We start from the raw sequence: 26,588 nt of genomic DNA on the forward strand, positions 1-26,588 counted from the left end.
TGTCAAAGTGTTCTAGTAGTTTCTAATTTCTGAAAGACATTTCAATGTCAATATCCCAAGATACTGTTACTCTTTACGCTCAGATTTGCAAACGTTATTTGTAAATACACACCATTCCCAAACAAGAAGTGCAAAATGAAGCATTTAGAGAACTATCAAATGACAGCTGGAAAGCTGGAGTAACACAGACTAGCTTGCAAAAAACCTCCGACCCTGCAGAAAGTGAAAGAACAAATGTACTGGAAGAAGCAGAACATAATAATCAGAACGATTATGAATAAATATGACATATTCTATTTAATGTAAAAAAACCCCCAACACCTCACATTGGTCTCTTTAATCAATACATTGTCTAGAAACACAGCTTTGCAAAACTGGATTTGGCCAGAGCACCAGGATTAGCACAGCCTTAATACATTACTGCAGAAATGGTATTGCCCAAAACAACTGGACTGCATTACATGATTGGTCCACTGAGATCCTAAATTACTTCTGGAATGGGCTTTACTTGTGGCAATTTATATACGAGTACAGTATGTGGTCAGGAAGTTGGCAGAACACATGACTGCATGTTGAATTTGCTTCAATCAATATTACACATTTCAGTTTCTGGTATATGCTTCACAATCCAACAGGACCACCTATTATTATGGCAGACCACCAGATATACTTCCACCTTTTCCCAAGGCACAGATCACACAACCTACGGGAACACAAAATCCTCTCCCATTTTAAACAGTTGCAAAATCAGCATAAACCAACATAAGGAGATCAAAGCTGGGGATGTAACATCCGGATTCTGTTTGAAAACATTTTCCTAGCACACAGCTCTACATTGAACTGAAAGCTACGGAGAAGTTGTGACAGTTAACATAAGACTGTGAATACCTGTTGATTTGTGAGCTCCCAAGACTCATAGTCATCATCAGTGCACTCCCTGGGGAAAGATGGTCTGAAGTCCACTTTCACCAGTTCCCAGTCTGAACGGTAGCTAATATGTCCAAAGACTCTGAACAAAAAGATCAAAAGTAAAATCTTACTGCAAAGAAATACCAGACATTGCAGATTCAAATTTGCAGTTCAGTCTTTTCCTTTCCATGGTCATGGTTCTCTACTAAAAGGTCCCTGGTTAATTTTTCTTCCACTTTTACTCCTCTTCATATACAAGTTAGAGAACATATACAAGTTAGAGAACATTTAACATTTTAGTTATATCTTAAGTTAGAGAACATTTGCCAATTCTCTATGAAACTTTACAGTGCAAAAATGTAGCTTATAGCTTATAGATTTTTTCCCCTCAACAAACTATCTAGAACATTAATTGGAAATATACTACCTTTTCTAATTTGGAACCCAACATTTTTGTCTATTATCTTGCTATATGAAACATGCAGAGCTCTCAGATTTTGATAGGGAATTAAGGGAGCTGAACCCAGGATCACCAGATTCAATTTCCAGCTCTGTCACTCATCCGTTACGATTACAGAGCAACTTCTTCAGTTTTTTCTGATGTGTATTTTTTTTAACTGTTACAGATTTCAGATGGTAATTTGCTATTGTTTAAACTCACAGCAGTATCATTAAATTATATTAATTTCTAAGCAATACAATGTATCTACACATTGTGCTGAAGAACTCTTGAGTGTCCTCTTCATTTCAGATAGTCCACCGTATAATAAAACCCAGCCACAAACTAATTTGTTTTTTTTTTAAAAAAAAGGAAATCTTATTACTTTAAAAAACAAGCTGCACTTTCAAAGCAGCCAACATTTTCAATGTCAGCGTATTTATTTCAAAAATAAAATGGGTAAGTATGACATCCAAAAAAAAAATAAATTAGAAAGGATAAAGACTCTATTTGGGAAAAAGTCAAATGTATTTGCGGTTTGTATCAGGCTTATGTGACTTACTTGCCAAAGAATTTAAGGTTGATTCTGAAGCCAAGAATTTCTGTGCAGTTCATACTGCATAGAGTTCATATTCCAAGCTTTAGTAGCATTCTCCAAACTAATTCATTCCTTTTGTTTTGCCTTCAGTTTTGTCCAAATCCAGACACAGCAGGAATGGTACAGTTTTGGTAAAATCATTCTGCTGCACATAGTCATTTCTCTTGTCCTGAATACCAGGTTCAAAGTGGAACTAGGGTAGACCAGAAGTGAGGAAAGGGTGGATTCTCTGTAGCACAGGGAAACATCATCACACTAAGCATCTTCCCTGGTAGACAGATGCAGAGCCTTGAAGTCTACCAAAGAGGCTGAAAAATAGTTGGAGAGACTAAAGTAATACAGTGATTTCCCCCTTTCCTTTCTGGTGTCTCTGCTTCTCAGTCATTGTGCAGATATGTAGGTATCTATAGATTATTGCCCATACTGCTCACATTATAATAACTGAACAATCCAGGCTCACAGGAAACTTCGCCATCAGAAGTGCACTTAATTAAACAGGAACATGTGCATTTAGTTTGTATGTCTTGCTCTTTTTTCGTAAGGCTCTGAGATTAAAGGACTTGGATCATATACTCTCTTTCCTTCTAAATGTACCCATGGCTCAGAAGTAGAAACAATACATGAAAACTAAAAAAATGTGGCTTGGTCCACTGGCTGTATGTGTACATAGGTGTGTGGTCCCACATCTCTCACTGACACCTACAGGTTTGGTTCCTTTTTCTGGTTCAGCTGGATCCTGAGAGCTGCAGTCATCATATAATCTTATTCACTTGTAGTTACATACTCACTGAAGTGACAACTTAGGTGGTCTCATGCTTCTTCCACAATGTCTGCTTCAATATGACCAGCTTTGCTGACAAGCACAAAGTGTCTTTTGCATGCTAAGACCTGTACTTTTTTCTTTTTAAAAAATTTTTTTCTCCATAAAGTACAAACATAAGGCAGACTTCACCATGTGCTTATGTAGCTACCTACCTCAGCGAATGCTTCCTCAGACACCACAAAAATTTACAAATTGTTTACATATCTTTTATTTACTCATTTATCAGCAAGTATGTCCATGTGCAAGAAGCCAAGTCCTGTCAAACCTTCACTCCTGCCTCAAGAGAAGTATTTTCTAATATAACAAGTGAAAAGTTCTTCATTCATGTAAGCTATCTTGGACAGATTAGTCAGGAAAGGAAAATAGATGGTAGTTTGAGTTCAATGCAGAACAGAATAATGAAATTCTCCTGAAAGTATAAAAAAACCCCTCCGAACTATTAATAATCATCTTTGAGACCTCACAGAGGATTAGGGTGATTCCCGATGACTATGGAAAGGGAAACATTTTGCCTATATATATACACACATATGTGTGTATATATAACCATATATATAAACCAGCAAACAAGAGCCCAAGGAGTTACAGAATTAGTTTTGATATCCACAAAGATACCAAACAAATTATTAAGCTCTCCACTTGCAAGCACCTTGGAGATAATTAAAATGATAACAAACAGCCACCACAGATTTGTCAAAATCAAATCATGTCAAACTAATGTAATTTCCTTCTTTTATAGGGTAAGTGGATAAAGGAAAGGAGAAAATGTAGCATATTTGGCCTTTGCTACACAGTTCTAGCTGACATTGTCTCAATGTAAAAAAGAAAACAGTGCAGATAAAATCATTGTAAATGAGAAATGGAAGTACATATCCTATTAGAAGAAACCATTTTTTAAAAGTAGTTATTAAACAGGGAAATATTTTGAGATATGTATCACAAAGATATGATGGGTCTGCCATCAATACTTTCATAAAACCCGTGTGATCAAATAACAAACACACAAAATTTTGTGGATAAGACAAAAGGAGGGGAGCGGACACTGACTGATGAAAGTAATACTCAGAAATCAACATGATGAAATACTCCAAAACAAACTGCAAAAAGTACTCCTAGGGAAAAAAAGAAAACAACCACAAACCCACAAAACAAACAAACACCCCACCCCACCCCACCCCACCCCCCCCCAACAAAGTACAAAACCAAAATAGAGAATAACTTTCAAATATTGAGGAAAAGGCTTGGACAATTCTGGGGAACTAAACCAAGAATGCAATGGTGCTGCAAAAGAAAAAAGACTAACTCTAGGTTATATTCAGAACTGGAAAACAGAATACACTGATGTAATTCTTTTGATAAACCTGGCACTGGTGGAGCCTCTGGAAGAATATGGTGTCTAATTTTGGATGTTATACATATATTTACACACTCACTAAAAATGAATTTGAAGAGGGGCAAGGATGACTCATAAACTGCTTAGAAATTGTAACCAGTGAAGATAGACTGAAAGAATTGGGTTTTCCTCTGGAAAAGATAAAGCCAAGAAGCGTAACAAAATGTGTTCAGAGTTTTGTTACAGATGGAGTACTTGTCTTCAAAGAGACCCAGAGGAAAGGCAAAAACAGAGGAAGGACAAGTATCAATAAACTTAAAACACACAGCTGCACAATTCTCAAATTCCTTCTCCTCAGCACTGGTGAGGCCACACCTAGAGTACTGTGTCCAGTTCTAGGCTCAGTATGAGAGACATGAACAGACTGGAGGAGTCCAACAAAGGCCATGAAGGTGATGAAGGGATGGGAGCAGACCTCTTAAGAAGAAAGGCTAAGAGAGCTGGGGCTGTTCAGCCTGGAGAACAGAAGATTCAGAGGGATCTTATAAATGTATATAAATACCTTGAGGGAGGGTGCAAAAAAGATGGAGCTAGGCTGTTTTCAGTGGTGCTCAGTGACAGGACCAGAGGAAATGGGCACAAACCGAAACACAGGAGGTGCCCTCTGAACATCTGGAATTATTTTTTTACTGTGAGGGTGACTGAGCATTGTCACAGGTTGCCCAGAGAGGCTGTGGAGTCTCCATCCTTGGAGATAAGCAAAAGTCATCTGAAAATGGTCCTGGGTGACTGGCTTTTGGTGGCCCTGCTTGAGCAGGGAGGGTCAGACAAGATGACCTCCAGAAGTCCCTTCCAACCTCAACTATTTTGTGACTATGTGATTCTGTAATGGTAATGGTACAAGATATTGAGGTGGCTTATTCTCTCTCACTAGAGTGAGAAATTAGCAAAACATCAGGATTAGAGCTAAAGATTAGATAAAATATTCAGATATTGCCCAGTCTCACATCCTATAATGTTATAAAAATTATAGAAATTGCTCTAGCAATTATGCAAATTCTCCTAGAGTAATATGGAAACTACATGCAAACGATGCATGTATACAGCAAAGATACTGCTTCAATGGTGAAATAGAAGCCTCTCCTCTGTGGATTTTTAGCAAAAGACATAAATAACTTTTCTGCCTGTCCAGACTTTTTTTTAAAAAAATAAAATACTAATTTCCATTATGGTTGTTCTGATTCTGCAGACTGAAAACCATGTTCTGACAGAGCAGAGTAACTGTACCACTGATTCCACAATTCTCTGGCTTAAGTAAAATTCCTGAGATTCAAGGAAGTGTCCCAGCACAGCCACAAACCCCATGAAAAATACAGCCATACAGCTTTGTAATTCCTGGGGCAAATTTCCCAAGAAATCCAGCACCTTATACCCACTCAGCTTAAACTGTTTGAAGAAAACAAAGGCTTAATGATTATTAATGCTGTTGCTGCAGTAACACTTGTTGCTCCATTGAGAAGACCCATCCAAATGTATTGCCGAATATCACCAGAATAAAAAAAGGAGTACTCTTCCAAAGTAAGAAAGAAAGATGTATTTAGTAGGATTCAATGGATTATGCAAAAATTTGAGCTACAATAAAACAATACATAACAGCAATCACAATCTAATTGCTCAGGTGCAAAATATATATGCCCAATAAAATATCAATGGAAAAGACTGCAACAGTGCAGCAAGTGTAACTTATGATTAGAAGATAAATTTCAAGATGATAGTAATTCATAAGCTACTAAAACCTTCCTCTTGATTAATTATATTTCATTAGAAAGCCATCAAATCAATTCTGCTGGAACTATGAAAGATGATGCTGTGATAAATAATTTTTGAAAGAAATTCCAATTACCTTGGAAATTAATTTACTTTTATTTGCAAGAATTTAGGATCCATAATTTTTACTTCAGTGTTTCAGTTGCCATAACAACTTTGTACATTTGTTCCTAGTTCATTTATGATCACATTTTTTAATTTGATTGCATCATTTGATAGATAAGACAGTTTAATGCAGGTTTTAAGCTAACTAGTTTAAACTATTTGCTGGAGGATTGCTGGTTATTTCTGTTCCTGATAAAGCTCATAATCAGGGAGAGATAATTTAACAGAAATTATATGCGATGATAGTACTTTCCAGTAAATTCACGTTTCTATTCAATAGAAAAGAGCATCTATTCCAGATGTTCCTAGTTCAGATGAGCAGTAATAACTGTATCACCTGCTGTGTTACCTGCAAACCACCTGACTACGGTGGTGATGATGCTGATGCTGGAGACTCCCAAAGACTTATTAAATAAAAATTAAGCTTCCATGGCTTCATTCCAGAAAAATGAGCCTGATTTTGACAACACACTGCTCATCTCAGATGTCACAGACACAGCTTTTTATAACCACTACACTTGCCTTCCTCTTTAGCTTTTCTACTGTGTTCTTCAAGATTTTCTTCATGGGCCTTCGCAGCATCAAAACACTCTTTGCTAGAGCAGATGGATTTTAGCTACAGTATCCCATATCATGGATCTCATCCCACATACATTAAGACACACATTCAGCGACTTTTTGTAGTGTTACGGTGGTTTACCTTTGATCTGTTAGCCATATTGTATCCAGACAAAGCATACTGCAGCACAGCTGAAACTGCAACAGTATTGTTTTACTGCTGAGTATCTGAGATCACTCAAATACCTCAGTGGCAGGAGTGATCCTGCTGTACTACTCCACCAAGGTCACAAAGACAGCACATGTGGAATTTATTCAGATGTTTAATGTAGCAACTTAAATTGTCTAAGTCTTGCAGTCGTACTGAAGACTAGTGATGACAACTGTGTGATGCACTGCTACTTTTGTTTGAAATCACATGCCTCTCTCGTTCTAGACACACTGCTTTAATCTCCCAAGTGCTGTTTTGGCTTTTGCTCTCCTCTATATGACTTTGTCGTCAACTGTGATGTTTGAAACAGCATGCTGCCAAGGTAGCAGAATTTGTCTGTATAGTCCTGTATTGCCCAGTTGACACACTGCTAACCAGACATGCCAGTCGGGGGCAAAACAGAACCTCTGTTGTTTTGGCAGAGCCTTCAAATGTATAAAACTACTGACAATAAAACCTAGGGTTTGAATCAGGGTCAACTGGGGACCCCACATACAGGTGATAAAGGCAATCCCAATGGCTCTGTCTTTGATAACATGTCTAAATTCCTCCAGGCAGCATCTAAACAAAGATGTCCAAGCATGTGTAATTAAGGCAAGTACCTAAATTTTTTTTGGATCTAAACTTCAATATACAACAGTGAGTATGTGATCAATATGGGAAAGGAAGCCAGACTCTCAGAGATGCTAGTTAATTATTTTAATAACTCTCAGTCTGTCTCTTGTAAAGTATTCATCTAAATGGAAGCAGTCACAGAGCTATGCTAAAATGTGGTATTTAGATCTTGTTCCCCATGTAAGACTCCCTTTCCTATAGTAGATCATACTAGTAGGAAATACAACTGTCAGTGAACTTATTGTATAATTAAAATATTTTTTAACTGTCATGACTCCTTGATAATTGTTCTAACAATATTGCAATTTCAGATTGAATAGTGAATTCACCTTACAGTTCACTAAATATCAGAGGCCATTTACATTAAAAAAGCAGCAACTTTCTCAGTTGCTTTTTATATAAAAGGAGTAGTGTGTAACAACTTTCTTGTCAGTTTATGGTGAACTAAAGACCCAAGTCCTTTGCTTCACTTAGACCTTTACTACAACTGATGACAATGTAACTAAAAAAGCAAATAAATGTGACAGTCTTTTTGTTTTGCCTGTTGTAATTAATATTATTACAGTGCCTTTGAACATATAGCAAGACATATGACCTCTCCATGCCAAAATCTGTAAAGAAATCACCAACTGAGGGAGGCATGGAAGGATGCACTTTATCTGTAGTGTAATCACTACCAACAGTGTCCTCCTTAACTCACAGAAGCAGTAATATTATTAATGAAAGGCTTTCCAAGGGGATATGGGTTGGAAGAGTAGGTTAGCCATGACTATGTCCTACAGTGCTATTTGAAGCCTACAATTTTCAAAAAGAAAATGTCAGATGAATCTTTATACACATGCTTTCCTTCTAAAACTTGTCTTTGCTTCCTTTTCAACATTATAAAATCAACAAAAACTGAGTAAGTCAAAGGGTTCATACTAGTAAAATGGATGAAAGTAATGTATGATTCAAGCTGCAGTCTGTTATACATCAAGATTATAATTCAGCATATTTTTCTAATTCCCCAAAAGAACGTAACAGAGGTCACATTTTCAGTGGCCTTGCTAAATTTTAACTACAGAAATGATGAATGCTTCCATGTGCAAAAGTAGACACCTGCCTACATACAGCAACTGCACATAAAAAGTGCTTGTGTACAAAACAGATCACGTAGAAATACACTGAGGCACTTACGATTTAAGTGCCTTAAACTACAAACATATGCATATACTTAATGGACTAAAGAGAAGAATAGGGGGTTTGGGGGTTTTTGGGTTTGGGGTTTTTTTTGTTGTTTTGGTTTTGGTTTTTTGGTTTGGTTTGGAGGTTTTTTTTTTGGCTGCCAGAATGAAAAATTAGAGGAGGAAAAAAATTCAGTTCAAATTGAATGAAAAAATGTTTTTTAATTGTTTCCTGCCCCCCAAAAATAATAATTTCCATTCATTGTTTTATGACAAAACATCTTGGTTTCAGCTCTTTAGGGAAAAAAAAAGGATGGAAAGGAATACTTTGGCTCCGTGATACTTGCAAATTACCTCCAACATTTTTTTCCATCTATTTGGTAAATTCCTGTCCAAGAACAACCTTTTTACATGTAAACTGTTTGGAAATAATTGAAGATTTAATGGCTAGCCTGATGCCTTATGCAGAAATAATACAAGGTGGACAGTGAATCAAATGGATTAACTTAAAGAGAAACATACGACATTGTAGAGGATAGTTTGTATCATTCAGCTTTCTGCTGTCATCTTACTTAAAGATTAATTTGGGATACTTTAAAAAATATGTAATTAATTCTTTAGCTAATACTTTTTTTCCCTAGTTATATTTAAAAAACAAGTGTCTCTTGTCACAGATAGGAAATTATTCATTCACACTTCACCTGGCAGAGCCAGAGTAAATAGCCTACAGTCACCTAAATTGTGGCTTCTTCATTTAGAGAGCAAAATATAACAAAATGGAGTTCAAGACCTCACCCAAAAATAAGTAAAATATTTGAAAAACTTTATTGTTGTCCTAAGCCTCTAATGTCTACCTCATCATCACATTTATTAGAACTAGAAGCTAAAACGTAACTGTCTCCCTGAAAGCAAAGACAGAGCACCAGAGCTGCAGGCACTCAGTGACAGGGCCTCAAAATGACATAAAGCGTCCATCTGAATGAAAAAGTCATGTGCCACCCTTTTTCTGTCCTTCGCTCCTCCTTTACACAGGGACAAGGTGATAAAAGATTCTTATAGGACATGGATTCCTAACCTTTCAGCTTCTTTTATTCAAATATATTTTGAGGTCTGCTCTCAAAAGGTACTAAATAAGGGCTTACAAAGACACTGAAAGCATCGTGTTTCCATGTTTCTGAATACGTTATCAAAACTTTACGGAAAGAGAAGAAAAAAATCGTTTTACCCACTGGACTTCATTTGAGCTGAGAAAGAGACAAGAGCAGTCCCATGGTCTTGGCTCCAAGGCCACAGGCTGGCAGCAATACTACAACTTGCTCTGTTAACATCTGTGTCCACAGAGATGTCAGCAAAAGCACTAAAATTGCCAGTAAATAGGAACCTGTACACCTGGATTAACTGATATCTAGATCAGATTGAAATAATCAGTTTGCTTTTTCAATGCTTTTATCACCATTGTCTTCCTGTGTTTCTGTATGTTTCCTCCATCTATTGACAGACAAAATTGTTCCTCATTATGCAGAAAGGAAAATTACCACTTCATAACTAAGCAATGCTTCTCAAATAAGAGATCAACTAGCTGCAGATAAAACCTAGACATTGCCTTGGGATATCTGCTATTCTCTTACATAATGAGGCTTTATCTATCTTTTTTAAGGGTTGCAGTACAAGAAAGTTAGTAGTGAAGAATTCCTAAGAGAGAGATGTACCTCCACCTAGTAGGGCACTTAAAGACAACAGGGAAGGTAGTTTGCTGCCACGTGTCACACAAGAATAAGCTGCACAAACTACACAATGTTGACTAACTGATGTTAAAGTTGAGGCTGACACTCCTAGCAGAATTGACAGTTACAAAAATCCAGATGTTCTCCCTAATACCTAACATCTGTTAATATCATATCCACTTCGTTTTGAGGAAGTTTAAATGAGACTGTTTTCTTGTTTCCATTATCACCTAGGAACCCAACAGGAATGCAACAACAGACTTTCAAGACAGCAAAATTTGCATGCTGGGGTTCTGCATTTCAGAGATGTCATGAAGTTCCCAGCGGCATCATAAATTGTTACTCTAGGAGACCTTAGAAAAAAAATCCCTCTGCAAAAAACTGCAATTACCCATAGGGAACATTTTGATTCTACCTGACACAAAGAAAAACAGTCCTTTCATGTAACCTCTTACTGGCTTTTAAAAGGGGCCATGGTCTGCAGTACCATGGTTATCATACCTACTGTATTTATACTGCAATCTAAATAACCCATTTGGGAAACACTCCCAGAAGCTGAAATGTGATTTAGAAGTCATTTTTACAGTTTTGAAACTTTCATTATATGAACTACTTCCTCTGAAGAGGAACATCAATATTTCAGACGTAGAAAAATTCTTCCTTTTTCCACTGAGTTAGGCCATTACTCAATCCAGCGTCATTAAGTAATTTTCCCCAAATATAGCATATTGCTAAGTTAAACACTGCTTTGCAGTAACCTTCATTCTTAGAATTCTAAAGAATTTAGAACAAAATAAAGTGTATTAGACCATGCGCTGTTTTGATGAATATACATCAATTAGTCTAGAAAATTTCTTAGCAAACCTTACTTATTAATTTAGCAATAAATGGTGGATTTGAGCTATTCATTTAGAAATTAATTATTACACAGACTGAGTTTCCTAAACTTTATGAATACTTCATTGCTTAGTTTTCCTAAAACTCTTAACTAGGTCTATTTAGAAATTGATTTTTACACAGAATGAGTTTCCTACCGTTTTTGAATATTTTACCACCTAAAACTCCTAAAAATCTTAACTAGGTCTATTGCAGAGTACAATGGAATAAAGTATTTTTTCCTTGGCATTTGAGTGTACATATTTTGAATACTGCAGGGAATTTGGATGAATGATTTAAATTAATGTTGACTGGCAGATGACAACTCAGTTTTAAGAAAACTTTTGATAAGTAAACTTCCCCCCCGCCCCGTTTTGGAGAAAAAACAAAACTTTCTGAAATGAAGGCTTGAGGCAAACAGGTTCACATTCCTCCATTCCTTTAGTAAAGCCTACCAGGCCATTTCATTTTGGTTAAGTCAGGACAGAACAGGAATTCAAATGGAAGTCCTTTACAAGTCAAGTCAATATCCCAGTCACCATGCTGAGGACTGAGAAGCCTCTTTTACACAGTGTTATCAGGTTCATTAACATTTTCCCCAGATAATATGTCTGTAGATATTATTTTTTCAACACAAATTAAAAACATTGAAGGAAGCCCCTAAGCCGACTTCAGTGGAACCAGGGTTTTACCCTACAGTAACAGCCACTTTCCATACAAGTAAAGTATTCTTTGACTCTTTCGTGAGTTTATTCTAGGTTTAAATGAAATAGTGTCTGTTCCACAGTTTTGCTATACACTTTTACAGTTATTAACTTCCTACCTCAGAATTATACTCTCTTTCCTAATTTATGCATATTTTGACATTGGACTATTTATTCAAAGTTTCTATTCAAACAGATTCCCTACCAAAGGGAGAAAATTATATTCCTGTACAAGTAAAAAATGTCAGACTAAGTCCTTCATAATGGACTTGGGTATTCCTCACGGTGGAAGACACTACTAAATTATTTCCATTACCATACACAAGTTCACCTTACCATGTTCTACCCAGAAGAAAACACACTTTTATCTAATAAAATGGAAAAGATGGCATGGGGGGGGGTTGGTGATTTTTTTTTTTTTTCTTCCAGGGAGTGTGTATCAGTGCAGCAAATCACTGTAGATTAAGTCATGTGCAGCAACTCAGTACAAGTGTGAAGTTCTGATAAAAAATTACCTAAGACAGACAGAATGACAAAAGGTCTGACAAAGTCAGACAGCACCACTGGGCTGATAGTCACCCTGAAGGTAAAGCCCAACAAAAAGCCATAGGGTAGACAAGGAAGTTGATGCAATGTCAGCAAGGAAACACGTACTGCAGTTTATTCTTCTCATTATCTTCTGAGTGTGGTAGGAAGGCTGTAAGTCTTTTCAGGGCCAGTCTGTAACAATAAGTGCTTGATGTCCTCCATGTTCAGTAGAACTAGCTACAAAGTAAGAACCTACAAGCCTGGCACTGAGGTGCTGGAGTCACACTCTTGTTCTGCCCTTAGAAATCTACAAGTCACACAACGCTTTTTTGTCAATCTGAGCTCATGTACCAAATCTAACTAGTTTTATGTATTTCAGATGGACGGTTTCAGAAAGGCATTGTGCTTTAAAAGAGCTCTTTAGCCCATTCAGCCAGATATTTAAATAAATCTTCACAAAATCACTGCTTTTAATGATACTTAGTAATAAAAAATAACCCAGAGCATATAGTTATCACACATCATTTTATCTGCCATAAGTACAGTTTAGGATAAGCTTTTGATCCCTCTGCTGACACTGAAATCAATAGAAATCCTTCATTCAGAGGCATAAGTATCACCTTGTGGCATATATTATACCATCAAATGGAAAGGGAAGATGGTGGGGTAATACTGTTCTTCTCAGGTCATATACGTATAATGGAGGATAAATGGGACAGGGGAGAAAGAAATAACATACCAAATTCAGCTCTGCGTAGTACAGCATTATGAACTTGGCACACTATTTTTAAGTACATTGGGTAGGATTTCTGTTTTGCTGAGGATCCTTTTCACAATTCCATGCTGGGCTAAATATTTTTTTTTTTCCCCTGAGGAAAATGCTACTAGTACATGTCAAATGCGGTTCTATTTGTAACTTCTAGGAGGAAAAGCCTGTCATGCACACACTGAAGTCCAATAGTCCAATATAAAAGATTGCACAAGCTGTTCTGATAGGAGCACACGTAGCAGCCTGGATATCTGTGAGCACATTCCCCTTTCCTGCTGCAGTCAGCATGTGCCTTTTTTCCTAATTGGACAGGTGTTTTTTACTCTCAGGCACTTCTAAAATATTATCATTTATCCTAGGGCACAGAGCAGAACTTGCAGCTCAGATCCAGATGTCCTTGGCCCTTTGGAAAAAGACAGAAAAACAGGGGCCCGAGTTGCAGAATTTGGTTATTTTTAACTCTATTCACAGCATCTGCTTCAGTCACTGTAAGAATAAAAGTGTGTATGTGTTATCACAGTGTTTGGTTACAGAAAATACTCCAATGTTAGTTACTATACATATAGTAACAATATAGACAATAATATAGTTGCTTACACCATGAAAACAACAGCTATTTAAATTTTTTGAAGTCTGCCTAAGAATGGGTAGGAAACAGAAAATATACAGGAATTAGTAAATTTTTTACCTGTGTTTCTCAGATTTGTATTTTCAGTCCTATTATTTCACTCTCCCTTGTGGTAAGTTTGCAAAATTTCATATGAACACAACACTTCATTTTTACAATCTGAAATACTGCATGCAGGTAATTTGAAAGACAGGTTGCGTGCTAGGGAATTTGAACATCAGTGTAAGAGTCTGTGTGACTGCAAGAAGCAAAAGCCACTGACTCAAGCACTATCTCAAACATCGTTACAACTACGCTCAAGTATATAAGCAGAGAAAGCCCTGAAGATAGATGAAGCCAGTAACTCACGTCATGACCAATGTCTCATCTCCAGGTTCACTAAGTAATCCATCCACAAAGACTGAAGTGCTAGTAAAATTATGTGTACTCCAAGTCTGGCCTTCATCTACGCTGAACCTGTAAAAAAGCAGAAATGGTTTTCATTTACAACTCTAAATATACAAAATAGAATTAATTCATTAAAAAATAAATCCCCTCATTACAAGTCCAGGATTTATGATCACCAACATACAATGTGTCTAGACATATATCATATTAATGTGATCTTTTTCTCAGCAATGTATACAGGGGCTCACATCTTTATTAGAAGGAGTATAATAAATTTACCACAACAATGGAAATTCACATGGAGATAAAAACAAAAGTCTGTCAACAAACGATCTTGCTGCCTCGTAAGGCTCAAGAGCAAGGTAATTATACTTCATTCTTTCCAGTAGCCTCTGAGCTAGAGACCTGTTAACCAGAGGTCAGTGAATCATGTGAGACAAACCAGCCCAACTGCTAAAACCTGTGGGAGGTGTGGTAACTGTAGGCACCAAGATGATAGCCCTTCACAGCTGCTACCATCCACTTAAAAATTTGCAAAAGATGCTGATGAATCACAAAACATATTTCAAAAACTCTGTGTATCCAAAATTTATGAATCAAAGTCTCTTTTCTTCTGTATATTTCCTCCAGGTCTTTTGGATAGTAGGTTCGTGATGGTTTTCATTCTAGATAACCAAGTAGCCTAGTTACTATCAGTGTATACAGGATTGTGCAAAAATGAACCGAGTCACAAGTGATAAAGATCTCTTATGTTTTTTATGCCAACTATGGTAGTTTTGTATGCCATTACGTAAGGTTACTATATTTTGCTTCACTATCATGCAGTTTAAAACTTGATGTTTTATAACAAAATACTTTGCAGCAAACTATGGTAGTTTTGTATGCCATTACGTAAGGTTACTATATTTTGCTTCACTATCATGCAGTTTAAAACTTGATGTTTTATAACAAAATACTTTGCAGCAAACCTTTCCTGCCAAGCAAGCTGAGAAGGCCATTTGCTGCATTATCACTATATGACAGAATCTATGCATACTAAAATTAATTGGTGCATGAAGATCACACATGAACTAGGCTTCTTCCATACTGTGTTACACAGCACATAAGTGCTTTCCCATTGGCTCCCGAGGTCTACACTATATTGGCCTTGCCAGAGCAACCCAGGGCTATTCTTCAGTGCCTTTCATTCACTGTGGCCCTCGCAAGGGACTGAGCTTTACTGCAGCATGAATGATCTATCCTGACTGGATACCTAAGCCACATATGCATCATAGGTTAAGCATCATTGCCATACACTGGTGGCGCAAACCAGTAGCAGAAAACAATCATGCAGAACGTGGTTTATACCGCAGTGTTCCAGGATAGTCTTTTGAGCAAAAATACCTATGCTGATGCAAGGAAGTTTTATTACTATTAATGTATTATGCATGGTACCTTCAGCACCATGAGGTAATCTTTAAGAAAATATCCAACTGTATTTTATTGACCTAATGAATGTTAAATTAAGCTGACTCCACCTGCATTTCATACATGATCACACTGAAGTGCTCATCCTAAACTTTGAACTTTGCCTGAGGTCTTGAATACACAATATCTCTACTCTAATTGACTGTAGGTTTACTTGAGTATTTTCAGAGGGATAGAGGTGTCTTTGATGGCCACAATAACTCCACCATGGTCCAGGTATAAGATGTGGTGCTCTTCTTCAAAGACCTACAAGTCAGACAAAAAAAGGCTAGCTAAGCAAATGTACAAAACAGCAGAAATAAAATGTACAAACAAATCAGGATAAAGAGACTTCTATGTTTTATAATGTCTGCACTTCAAATTGAAAAGGACATAAAAGTCAGTTTAACTTTTATATTTCTCCCAGCTGTAAAAAGAAAAGCAAGTTAAGTGGTGAATCAGAAAATGTTCAGGTTCAAATCACAATCAGATTAAACTGTCTAAAGTGATTTTAGCCCAAGCTTATATTTCTCTACAGTATGCATTTTGCATTCCTTATTATTGTATATCACCAAGTGACCTATCACCTTACTTTGGTACTTGCCATATTCTGTGTATGTTGTAGAATAAAATGCTTTGTAGCCTAATTCTATGAAAAATAGGAAAAGTACTGCAGTCTGTGACTTTCTCACCTGTTCTCCAGCCTCTACAGAGCTTGAAATAATTAGTGCAGGCATGGTTTTTGCATTTCCAGTGTCAATGATTTATTTAAATTCAAACTTCATGTGATCTCACAAAGAGGCCACTCTGAGTTCGGAACCAAAATATATATATAACACTGATTTAATGGTATAAAGGGTTCAAACTTTCCTAAATAATTTTCATTTCTTTTCTAGAGGTCAACAACAATACTGAAATGAATTAACAGATAGATATCTTCCCTTTTTTACTTCTGAAATCTGTTTTAAGATAAGGTTTACTCATGTAATTAACCTGTGAAAGCTCATTTAACATAAGAACAGGTGATAAAGTTAGTTACTATACACACTTAGCAGTTAATAGATGAACATGCAGCCTCCTACATGCTTTGACAAATCAAAAGTGAAAAACATAAAGGTTAGCTTTACTTTGCCTTGTGAATGCAAAAAATACTGACAATAATAAATGCTTCTTTTTTTGGCAATACTAAATGTTCCATTTAGAGGATTTATCAGCAAGACTGAGCTGGATGGGGGAAAAAGTGTCTTAGAGCACATTCAAAATTACTTCAAAAAAAGTAAGCATTTAATTTGGGTTGAGAATTCAGTCTTCCTCTCATCTAGTAAGAGCATATTTTATGGGAATCCTAGGGCTTCAAGTGTCTGATCAGTTTTTCAATGTTGCCAATTTACAGGCAAAAACCTGATATGAGGCATTTACAGGCCTATCTACTTGTTCCACACAGCTGCATATTTTAGAAGAGCATTCAGTAAAGGACAGGCATTAATTTTAGATGCACTTCAGAAGAATGAGATCAGCTAGAGTCAGATAAGCAAGCAGAATTTTGATCCTTCTCTAAACTTTGTTTGAACTTTTGCTCAAATCAAAATGAAACAGTATAGGCTGGGACACAAAGTCTCCAAAATCTTCACGGTCATACTGAAGATAAAGGAAGCTGGTATCTGCATCACTTTATCCAAATCTGGTTTTCCCAGAAAAGCATTGTGGCACTTCCTTGTGCATCTTTTTCACACACTAGCTTTAGCACACTATAAAGCACAGTGGACACATTACAGGCATATTAATGCCACCTTTATATCATGCACTTCTTGTGAACATTTCAAATGTTTTATAACCAAAATGTATGTAATTCCTTATGAAAGCAACTCTTCATCTTCAGTGCATTGAAAGGAATTAACAATTTCAGGCCTGTGTAGTTCAGCACAAAAAGTAAATATCTCTACTTTCTGGAAACAAAATCAAGACAGTCTGCAAAGGATTTAGACACAGGTGGTCTCAGTGTCAGAGCTGAAGTTCAAACCCAGGAACACGAGATACGTGTGTTCACTGTCAGCCATAAATTCTGATACATGTCTCTTCCACTAACTAAAGCCAGGGAATAAACATATTATGATCCTTTCTAGTAGCCAGCCACTACAGAACACAATTTTCATAACCTATTTCTATGTTTTTTCCTTCCATAATTTTTTGAGCATGCTAAGTGCTTTATAATCATAATGTCATTTATTTATTATTATTTTTTCTACCTCTCCTCCCTCTGCTCTTAGTGTTTTTCCTGTGTCTGTCCTAACAATTTCAGCAGCTGTTTCAGGCCAGAATATTTGCTGGCAACAATTAGGAGGCATTCATGAAATCAATGAAAACATGTTTAAATGATCCTACAGAAATATATGCCACACAGTTTTACTCTAAGATACAGAAGTTTCAAAAGTAACTCAGAATGCCCAGAGTCACTTGCTTCTCTCACCAAAGTGACATTCATTTCTAAATTCAAATCTAGAAACAGAAAGAGCCAGCTGGACCTCCCCAGGGGTGAGAGGCTGGGATTGCAGCCTTTCCTGTTGTGCTTAAAGGTGTTACAATCCATATCTCTTAAGACATCTGCAGAAAAACAAGTGTTCTGCTTAAACAAAGGTTTTCCAAATTGCATTGACAAAAAATGATTTGACACAGAGAAATAGTATTCCAACAAAGCACTAGACTAAAGCTCCAGAGATCTAGGTTCAGTTTATAGACATACAACAGACTTTATGTGTAACCTTATTAGCTTAATCATTTTGTTACTACACTAGCTGCTTTCGTAGCAGAACAAATATGAAAGGGTTTTTGAGGCTGATTTTTTCCCTTTATTTAAGCCATTTATTTTGAAAGTCAGACCTTTCTCTTACTCTGCCTTATTTCAAGCACAGAGTTGTAACAGATGCTGTTGAAATAGCAATGGCAACATGATTGTGAAGAGAAATTTATTTTTTTTAACATAAATAAAACACTTACATGCATATACAAGGTCATTCTTGAAAGAGTCACAAGGTCATCATTTGAAAGAGTATCCTAATATTTTAAAAATCATGAATGAAAAAACAGGCCCCATAGGGCAAAAAAGTGTTTAAACCTTCATGGTCTGAAATTGTGTTCAAAGGTAGCCCATTTCTCCCAGGATGCAAGACTTATTTATCTGCCTGACTCAGTATCATGTTCATTAACACATTTTATGATATCGTTTTCCTGGTATAATAGGAAAATTTTCCAAATAGACATATCCATCCCACAAGTTCACTTAGGCTACATCTTTGTGGTTTACTTGGCAGGGCTGTGGACTCATTTGGACTCGATGATCTTAAAGACCTTTTCCAATTTTAATGATTCTATGATTCTAAGCCCACTTAGTTCATGATAATGTCAAGGTGAGATTCCCTTCTCCTACAGGCCAGATCACTGCTGCTGCATGGATGTCTAAGCTACTTGTCAGCCTGCTCCTAAACTATTGCTATTTACAGTGCTTGTACAGTAAAGTCACAAATTTCAGTTTTCCTTAAAATGATACACAGTTGAATGACAGTTTCAAGAGAGAGCAACAAGCAGCTCAGGCGTCATGCAACAGAAAGGTAGAACAACTGCAGTCAGCCCAGGTGGTATTGTGGCTACTTATAATCACAATCTTTGTTTTTACTTTTTGCATGAGCCGGCACAGACAAGACGCAGGAACAAGCACAAAACCACGGATGAAATGCGAGTAAATTTATTTTTGTTCCCTCACCAACCAGGGGATCCCTGAAGCAGCACTTGGGCAGAGGCACACAAGTGCAGACACAGGCACTGCAGAACTTGGTCCATGCTAGCGCATTCACTAAACCTGACGGTTTTCCCTGTATTTCTGGGGATCGTGCAGGCATAATTTACCGCTGTGCTTTGATCTTTCCCACAGCAGGGCAGGAATCTCAAGCATGTTCAATAGGGTACCTCTAAGTCTGTCACAGGCCCATGTTACCTAAACAGATGTTCTACCTGACCGATACACAAGGCCAAAGAACAACTAGTATGACATAGCTGTTTTTCGACACCCCCAGCTGCAAGTCACTTGAGCATGTTTACAATCCTCCTCAACAATCTTCCATTATTTTCCCACTCTTTTCCATTTATCACCAGTATTTACTTCATTTCACAAAACACTCTTTTGGGCATTTTTATTTCTACTGATAAACACTGACCGCGTATCCTACCATAGCAGAGTCTTCCTGAACTCTCATACAACCTTACCACATGCAAGCTATGGAAATAGGGTTCAATTGAAATCATTTAAGTGTATACAGCTGGTTAAGAAATTATGGAAGGAAAATGATTGGTAAATCATTTTTAAATTGAGAATGTATTGCAAATTCAGGAACTCAAGGAATGGTCCCAGTTATGAATCACAAACTCAATCTGAGTCAACAATGTGATGCTAGTGCAAAGGAGAAATTTTCTGAAATGAGATGCCAGTAATGCCAACATATCAAGGGCAACAATTTCATTCTGCTTAGTACTGATAGAATTTGTGACTTTGCATTCAGTCTTACCATGCTTCAGGAGAGGGATGTCTTAGATAGTCCAACCAATAAGCAACAAAACTGAAAAGCACTTTAGACATTTGATCCATTAGGAAAAGCAGTGGATTTGAGTTTGCTGGTTTCCAAGGGGAAAAAAACTATACTCTGGGTAGACATGATAACCACCTTTCAACAAGTGAAAAGCTATTCAAAGATGACAGAAAACCACTCCTCTCCAAAGACAAGAAGAAATCAGCTTATCTTGCAGAATTTGTGAAACTGCAAGTACAACAGCAAAAAGCACATTCAGCTTATGTTAAATATTCAGAAAAATCTATGAAGAATGGTGAAACACCCCACTGTCAGACTGCAGAATCTTCTACAGTGAAGGATTAACAAACAGGTCTGGCAAACCTCTGATAGAGATGTTCCTAGTATGTTTGATGTTGCCTCAGAGCACACAGTTAAGTTACTTGATCTTTGACATTCCTTCCAGTCCTATATTCTTATGAACTAATGCTACTATTATTTCCAGAAAGCTTTTAATTAATTCCTTGAACTCCCTTTTCTCCTAAGTCTTTTATATTTACTTTTCTTCGTTGCTCTGTCACTCTATGCAAGAACAGACTGCTCCTCATCTGTAGACAGCTCTGAAAAGTTATGTGTTTTATGGAAGAAAGGTGACAGGCACTCACTAATGACAACCACAAAGTTTCCATGTCAGTGACTTAAACTCACCCAAAAAGTTGTGCCAAAATGTGAGCTTTGCTCTGCTTTTGCCAACTCATGAGACCTGTAATTTACTGTCTAAATAATACCCATGTCATCGGACTGAAGCCTTGTCTTTTGTTGCATGAACTCCAACAGAGAAAGGAAATGTAGCACTGCCCTCCGAAAGAACTGTTTCAACAATGAGGCCATAAAATACATACAATAACATACACTTTTGTTCTGATCACAAATACTAAGATGGAGTAAGCTCTTTCAAATGCTTCATAGCAGTTTTAATTAAAATAAAGCTAGCAATGGTGATTTTCATTTTGACTGTCATAATGAGGGATCAGTTTGTGGGTGGTTTTACAGCATGAATAGTCATCTCAAGTTCAGGTTTCACATAATGTTTGCCTGAGTGTCTCACAAATAAAAAAGCAGCAAAGATATGAACCTGAGGCCCTTCACACTTTTCTTCTTATTTTTCACCCCAGAAAAATGATAGAATCTTGGCAAATGGTGACAATTAATTATTAGCATGAACTCTGTGAAGTATCAGACAACATAGTACCCACTGTAAATCCTGGAAGGCTTTTGCATTTAAACACCTATTTATCATATGGTAGATTTCAAGAATGTATTTGGTATAAAATTTTATCTTTTAAACCTCAAAGGATATTATCATGACAAAAATAATGTATTTATTTGAAAAAGTCCTTCTGTGGAGTATTAATGGCACCCTACAATAGCAATATAGGAAACACTCTGTATTTTTCTTTTTTAACTTAAAACTCCCCAAGCTCAGTAACACAAGTGAGAACATTTTCACAATTATTTGTCCTCAGAAATTAACACAACTTAATTTTATTTCAGCTGGACAATAAAACACTATTTTAACTGAAATTTAATGACTTTTTGACACACTTTGAGAATGTTTTTGCTTCTCCTGGGCAAACATTATAAGTAGATTCCATATTGTGTGTTGTTGCCATATAGACACAGAAAGAAAATATTCCCATGATTAAGCACTACTGAGTGTATTGGGTTTGCATGGCAATGTTTTGGTAGCGGGGGGCTACAGGGGTGGCTGCTGTGAGGAGCTGCCAGAAGCTCCCCCCATGCCCAATGGAGCCAACGCCAGCCGGCTCCAGGATGGACCCGCCACTGGGCAAGGCCGAGCCCATCAGCGACGGTGGTAGCAGCAGGGGGACCAAGTATTTCAGAAGGGGAAAAAGTTGCTGTGCAACAGCAATGTCAGCCAGAGAGAGGAGTGAGCAGGTGTGCGAGCAGCAGCCCCGCAGACACCCGGTGGGTGCAGGCAGGGCCAGAGGGGCTCCAGGCGCCGGAGCAGAGGTTCCCCCCCAGCCCACGGTGAAGGCCGCGGCGAGGCCGGCTGTGCCCTCAGCTCATGGAGGTGGTTAAAGATTTGGTTTTTTATTTTCTCATTATCCTACTCTGATTTTGATAGGTAATGAATTAAACTAATTTCCCCAGGTCGGGTCAGTTTTGCCCCTGTCGGTACTGGCTGAGTGACCCCCCTGCCCTTATCTCGACCCACGGGCCTTTCGTTACATTTCCTCCCCCCTGCCCAGCTGAGGAGGGCACTGACACAGCCGCTCTGGTGGGCACCCTGCGCCCAGCCACAGTCAACTCACCACACTGAGACAGAGCAATTTAGGAAAAAATACATAGGAAAAGTGCAATGCTTGAATTGACACCAGCATTAGAAGCAAAAGACATCCAGAACTCAAATGCAATTACAGCCACTGCATGATTGTTCTTTCTTTTTAATACTCTTTTATTTTTAGTCCCATAATTGATTAAATCATACTGAAAGACATTCTAAGGTTTATGGGATTTTTAAAAATCTCTTTTTCCTTCTTAAGTTTCAACGAAGAACAAAATTTAAGCTTAACTGCCAGTTTTCAGACTATGAAGCAGAAGAATTGCTGCTGTTCTACATTAACCACATCTTTTAGCTTGGAATATTTGTACTGCAAGATCCAGCCCAAGTCCACTTCATCATTGGCATAGGAAGATTACTTAAATTATTAAATTATTAAAAACCTCAATAGACTCTATGTTTTTTTACACAAGATACTTACAAGATCTTTAGAGAGACCAAAATATTTGAGTTTCAGCAGAACCTGACAGCCTGACCAATTTGAGTCTTTGCAAATCACCTTCTTAATCTTTCACAGTTTCCAAGTGAAATGGGGATAATAATAGCCATCTTCCTCAAAGGAATGGGTATATAAAGATCAGTAAAGCATTATAAAATTCATGACTTTTGGTACATTAAAATTATTTCCAGGTGTCTTTGCTGTTTCCTGTTTCCTACCTGACGCCATGTGTTCCCACAATCAGACGTTATGTACATCTCTTCTTTGTACTCGACCAGCTGGGACCCCAGGTTACCTGTCACAAAACACGAGGAAACAAAGGTTGCATCCACATGAGCCAGAGAGATTGGATCTAGTTCTGATGCCAGTCAGAGTGAGAAGTTTCCAGGTCAGAGCAAGAACTAAACACAGATGATTAGCAGGCTTACTTCATTTCTGGTAGCACCAGATAAATCCTTTTCAAAACATGTAAGTGCACATTTAACTTCTTCCTTTACATTGCTAGCTATCCATAGGTGGGAGCAATAAAGGCTTAAATCTAATATTGAAATGCAGAGGCCAAACCAACATTTTAGTTTTGTTGCTGCATGCTGAAATATTATTATAAAAGCACATATATTTAAGATACAAGTCTGAAACACTCATAAACTCAGAAGCCATACCTCAACCTTAATCACATTCTGTAAAATTATTCACCTTGAATTTTTAAAATCAGGAATCTTTGATCTTTAAGACTTTATGTAGTGGTAGCAAAATCTAGCATCTGGATAAATACATAACACCTAAAAGAGGGCCCGGGGGTTTGAAAAAGTGTGTAAATACAAAAGAATCTAAAGCAGAATCACTTGATTTACCTAAATATTGACCAGGAAAATACTGAATATTTTGACAAAAAGCGCTGAGGAGTAGCAGCTAGCATTCAGATTGCTGCAAAGCAAACAGAAGTGTTAAAACAAACTTGTGGAAGATGACCTTAGCAGATGCAATCCCAAATACTGAGATCTCCATCATTTAACATGCAGTATTTAAAATAGCAAACTATTAAATTATCAGGCAGTTTACAGCATTCTAGGGGAGAAGCAATCATAGCACAATATTCCTTCTAAATTATATCCTCTAGGGGATTTTGGCATAAATCTATGATTTGCATGTTTTTACAGTAGAAATGAGAGAAAAGTTATCAGATCCTCTTAAGTAGAAGAGATGAGGAAAGAATACACTTGAGATTAGGATAGCAGTATGAAATTTAATTTGTGTGTTATATAAATAGTTGTTTTTAACCACCAAAACAGATCTGTTTATGCAGAGCGTGCTCACTAGTGCTGAAAGGTTCCTGAGAGGAATGATAGTGTTTGCTGCCCAAAATACACACTTTATTTGGACCATCAAGATTGCATGTGCTCCACTGTTTAATGGTATAACTCTACATTATTTAACTCTAAGTGCAGCATAGACAGTATTAGGATATTTATGTTGACTTTATATATTATATATTTATTTATATCATATCATATATATATCATATATATAATATATATGATGGCATATATTTATATGATATATATTTATATAATATATATGATGATATTTATGGTGAATTTATAGGAGTCAGTGCCTGTCTTTCAACCGCATGTAACATTTCAGAAGATGCCACTGCCCCTTCTTTTCATCTTTTCATCTTTCCGACCCACATCATGCTTTCTCATTTACCAAACAATTCAGCACAGATCTATTTGGCCATGTCATTTTGAAAACAAGACCTTATTTCTGTAGGTAATGAGAAGATTTGATAAGGTCAGTACAGTATGGATGAAGGTGGTGTGGACTGAACACCAACTTAGGAACCGGCTTGTGTGGATGAAGCAGATGTGAGACCTGTAAGATTAACAACGTGCCAAAACCAGCTTAGACTCAAAGTGTAGGGATGACCCTCATGACTACTATTGGATATGACAGCATTTGTGCCAAGAAAGAAGGAAAGAGAAACAGATAACTGTGAACAGCTCCTATTATTTCCCTGCAAAAACCTTAATCTTCAAAAAACATCCTACCCTTAAGTCAGCACTGAGGTTGCAGGGTGCTTGCCTGCCAGACATGTGGTCTCACCTTCCCACCACTCTGCCTGCTGCCTTGGTCCATGTAGCCAGCATAGCAAAAGGGCTATCGTGGGGCTTCAGGAAAGGTTTATCATTCTTACATAAGGCTCTCTAGCTTTAAGAAACAAAGGGTCTAGTGATACCAGCAACCAAAATGAAATCTCCATGACAGAAAGTTACAACCACACCATCAGCATTAAGAACAAAGGACCATAGGCCTGATAAAAGGTTCAATTTTTTTAGAACAGATTCAAGTTTTGGTTTTATTGTGTCCCATAGTCCTTGGAAAATTACATCTTTTGGTTACAACCATGTTGCATTCATTTAGGCAGGTCTTCCAGTATAAAAGACAAAACTCCAACAATTAAACATGATAAAGTAGTGAATATTATCTAATGAGACAGTTCCATAATGAAAGCTTTACACCTTAAGTTGTGTGTACACATTTTTTGTACAACATTCAGTTGTATTTTCTCCCCAAACACAGGTTTGTTTATATCTAATTTGGTTCATGGCCATTTTGAACTTAATAACACTTTGAATCCTAAAAACCTATGTGATCAAAGATCAGGAAAAATAATCTTATTTTCCCATTTCTCACAGATCTCATCAGGAAATAGGACCACATCCCATCAGCTTTGTGTAGCAAAGATTAATCTGGTTACTAGAAGGAGATATGAACAAGAAATGAAGGGAAGGGAGATTTGATTTACGTTTTATACAAAAGAAATTCCTTTTGCTATTCTTACCTTCCTCTGTTTAGTTTTCACTGGTGTATGTCTCTGTGAATGGGTATATTCTTGTGCTTCTGCAATTTACTTACAGAACCTTTTCTTTGGAATAGCTGAGGATAGAAATATTTATTTGCTTGCTAGAATCTAAAGTATTGCTGTCAGTCTACACCCTTCTTTGCACAGACACCCTTAATGAATGCATTGTTAGTTTTGCTCCTGGAAAAATCCTGTTTATTCCACCTCTCTTCACCATTTACTGAAATCTACTTGCATAAGTAGGTCTTTATTTTGAGAATTACTATGGATCTGCACTTGAAAAAGTGTAGTGGTAAATTGCCTTAGCTAATGGAGAAGTAGCCTTTAAACTAAACAGCAACAACTTGTGCTTCATTAGAAACCCTTTTATATCCAGCTGATACAGTAATGACCGAAAGATATTAGCAGCAGCTCTATAATTGCAGTTCTGTAACAAGGCAGACATGACTTCTCCTATTTTTGGTTTTACCTTTATTGCTTTTTCTTGGTAAGTGAGCAAAAGGAATTGGTGGACTCAGTTATAATTACAGAGAAATGCCATTCTGTCAAAACCCACAACTGATGACAAACTTGGCATAGAGGCTGGTGTACTGCTTTGGGAAAAAGGACTTCATTGCTCTTTGAAATTTGAAAGTAATACACCCCCAAGTCAAGGGTGAAACCCCAGAATTGGCACATGCAGGAACTTCTGATTGCTGACATAATGTTCCGCCCATTTA

The 26,588-nt window shown here is 37.1% G+C and overlaps 1 protein-coding gene across 4 annotated transcripts in view; it reads right to left on the reverse strand.

Moving 5' to 3' along the window:
- SORCS2 (sortilin related VPS10 domain containing receptor 2) overlaps positions 1-26,588 on the reverse strand; it is a 579,304-nt gene that overhangs the window by 46,415 nt on the left and 506,301 nt on the right. For all 4 annotated transcript variants that reach the window (XM_055796804.1, XM_055796801.1, XM_055796802.1 and 1 more), the window contains exons 12-15: positions 23,222-23,298; positions 15,819-15,910; positions 14,159-14,266; positions 889-1,009 (exon numbers count right to left, since the gene is read on the reverse strand). In XM_055796804.1, the coding sequence (XP_055652779.1) occupies positions 889-1,009; positions 14,159-14,266; positions 15,819-15,910; positions 23,222-23,298 (398 nt within the window). The remainder of the gene's footprint in view (positions 1-888; positions 1,010-14,158; positions 14,267-15,818; positions 15,911-23,221; positions 23,299-26,588) is intronic.

The sequence above is a fragment of the Falco peregrinus genome, chromosome 2 (assembly GCF_023634155.1).
Source record: "Falco peregrinus isolate bFalPer1 chromosome 2, bFalPer1.pri, whole genome shotgun sequence".
In the NCBI taxonomy this organism is placed as follows: domain Eukaryota; kingdom Metazoa; phylum Chordata; class Aves; order Falconiformes; family Falconidae; genus Falco; species Falco peregrinus.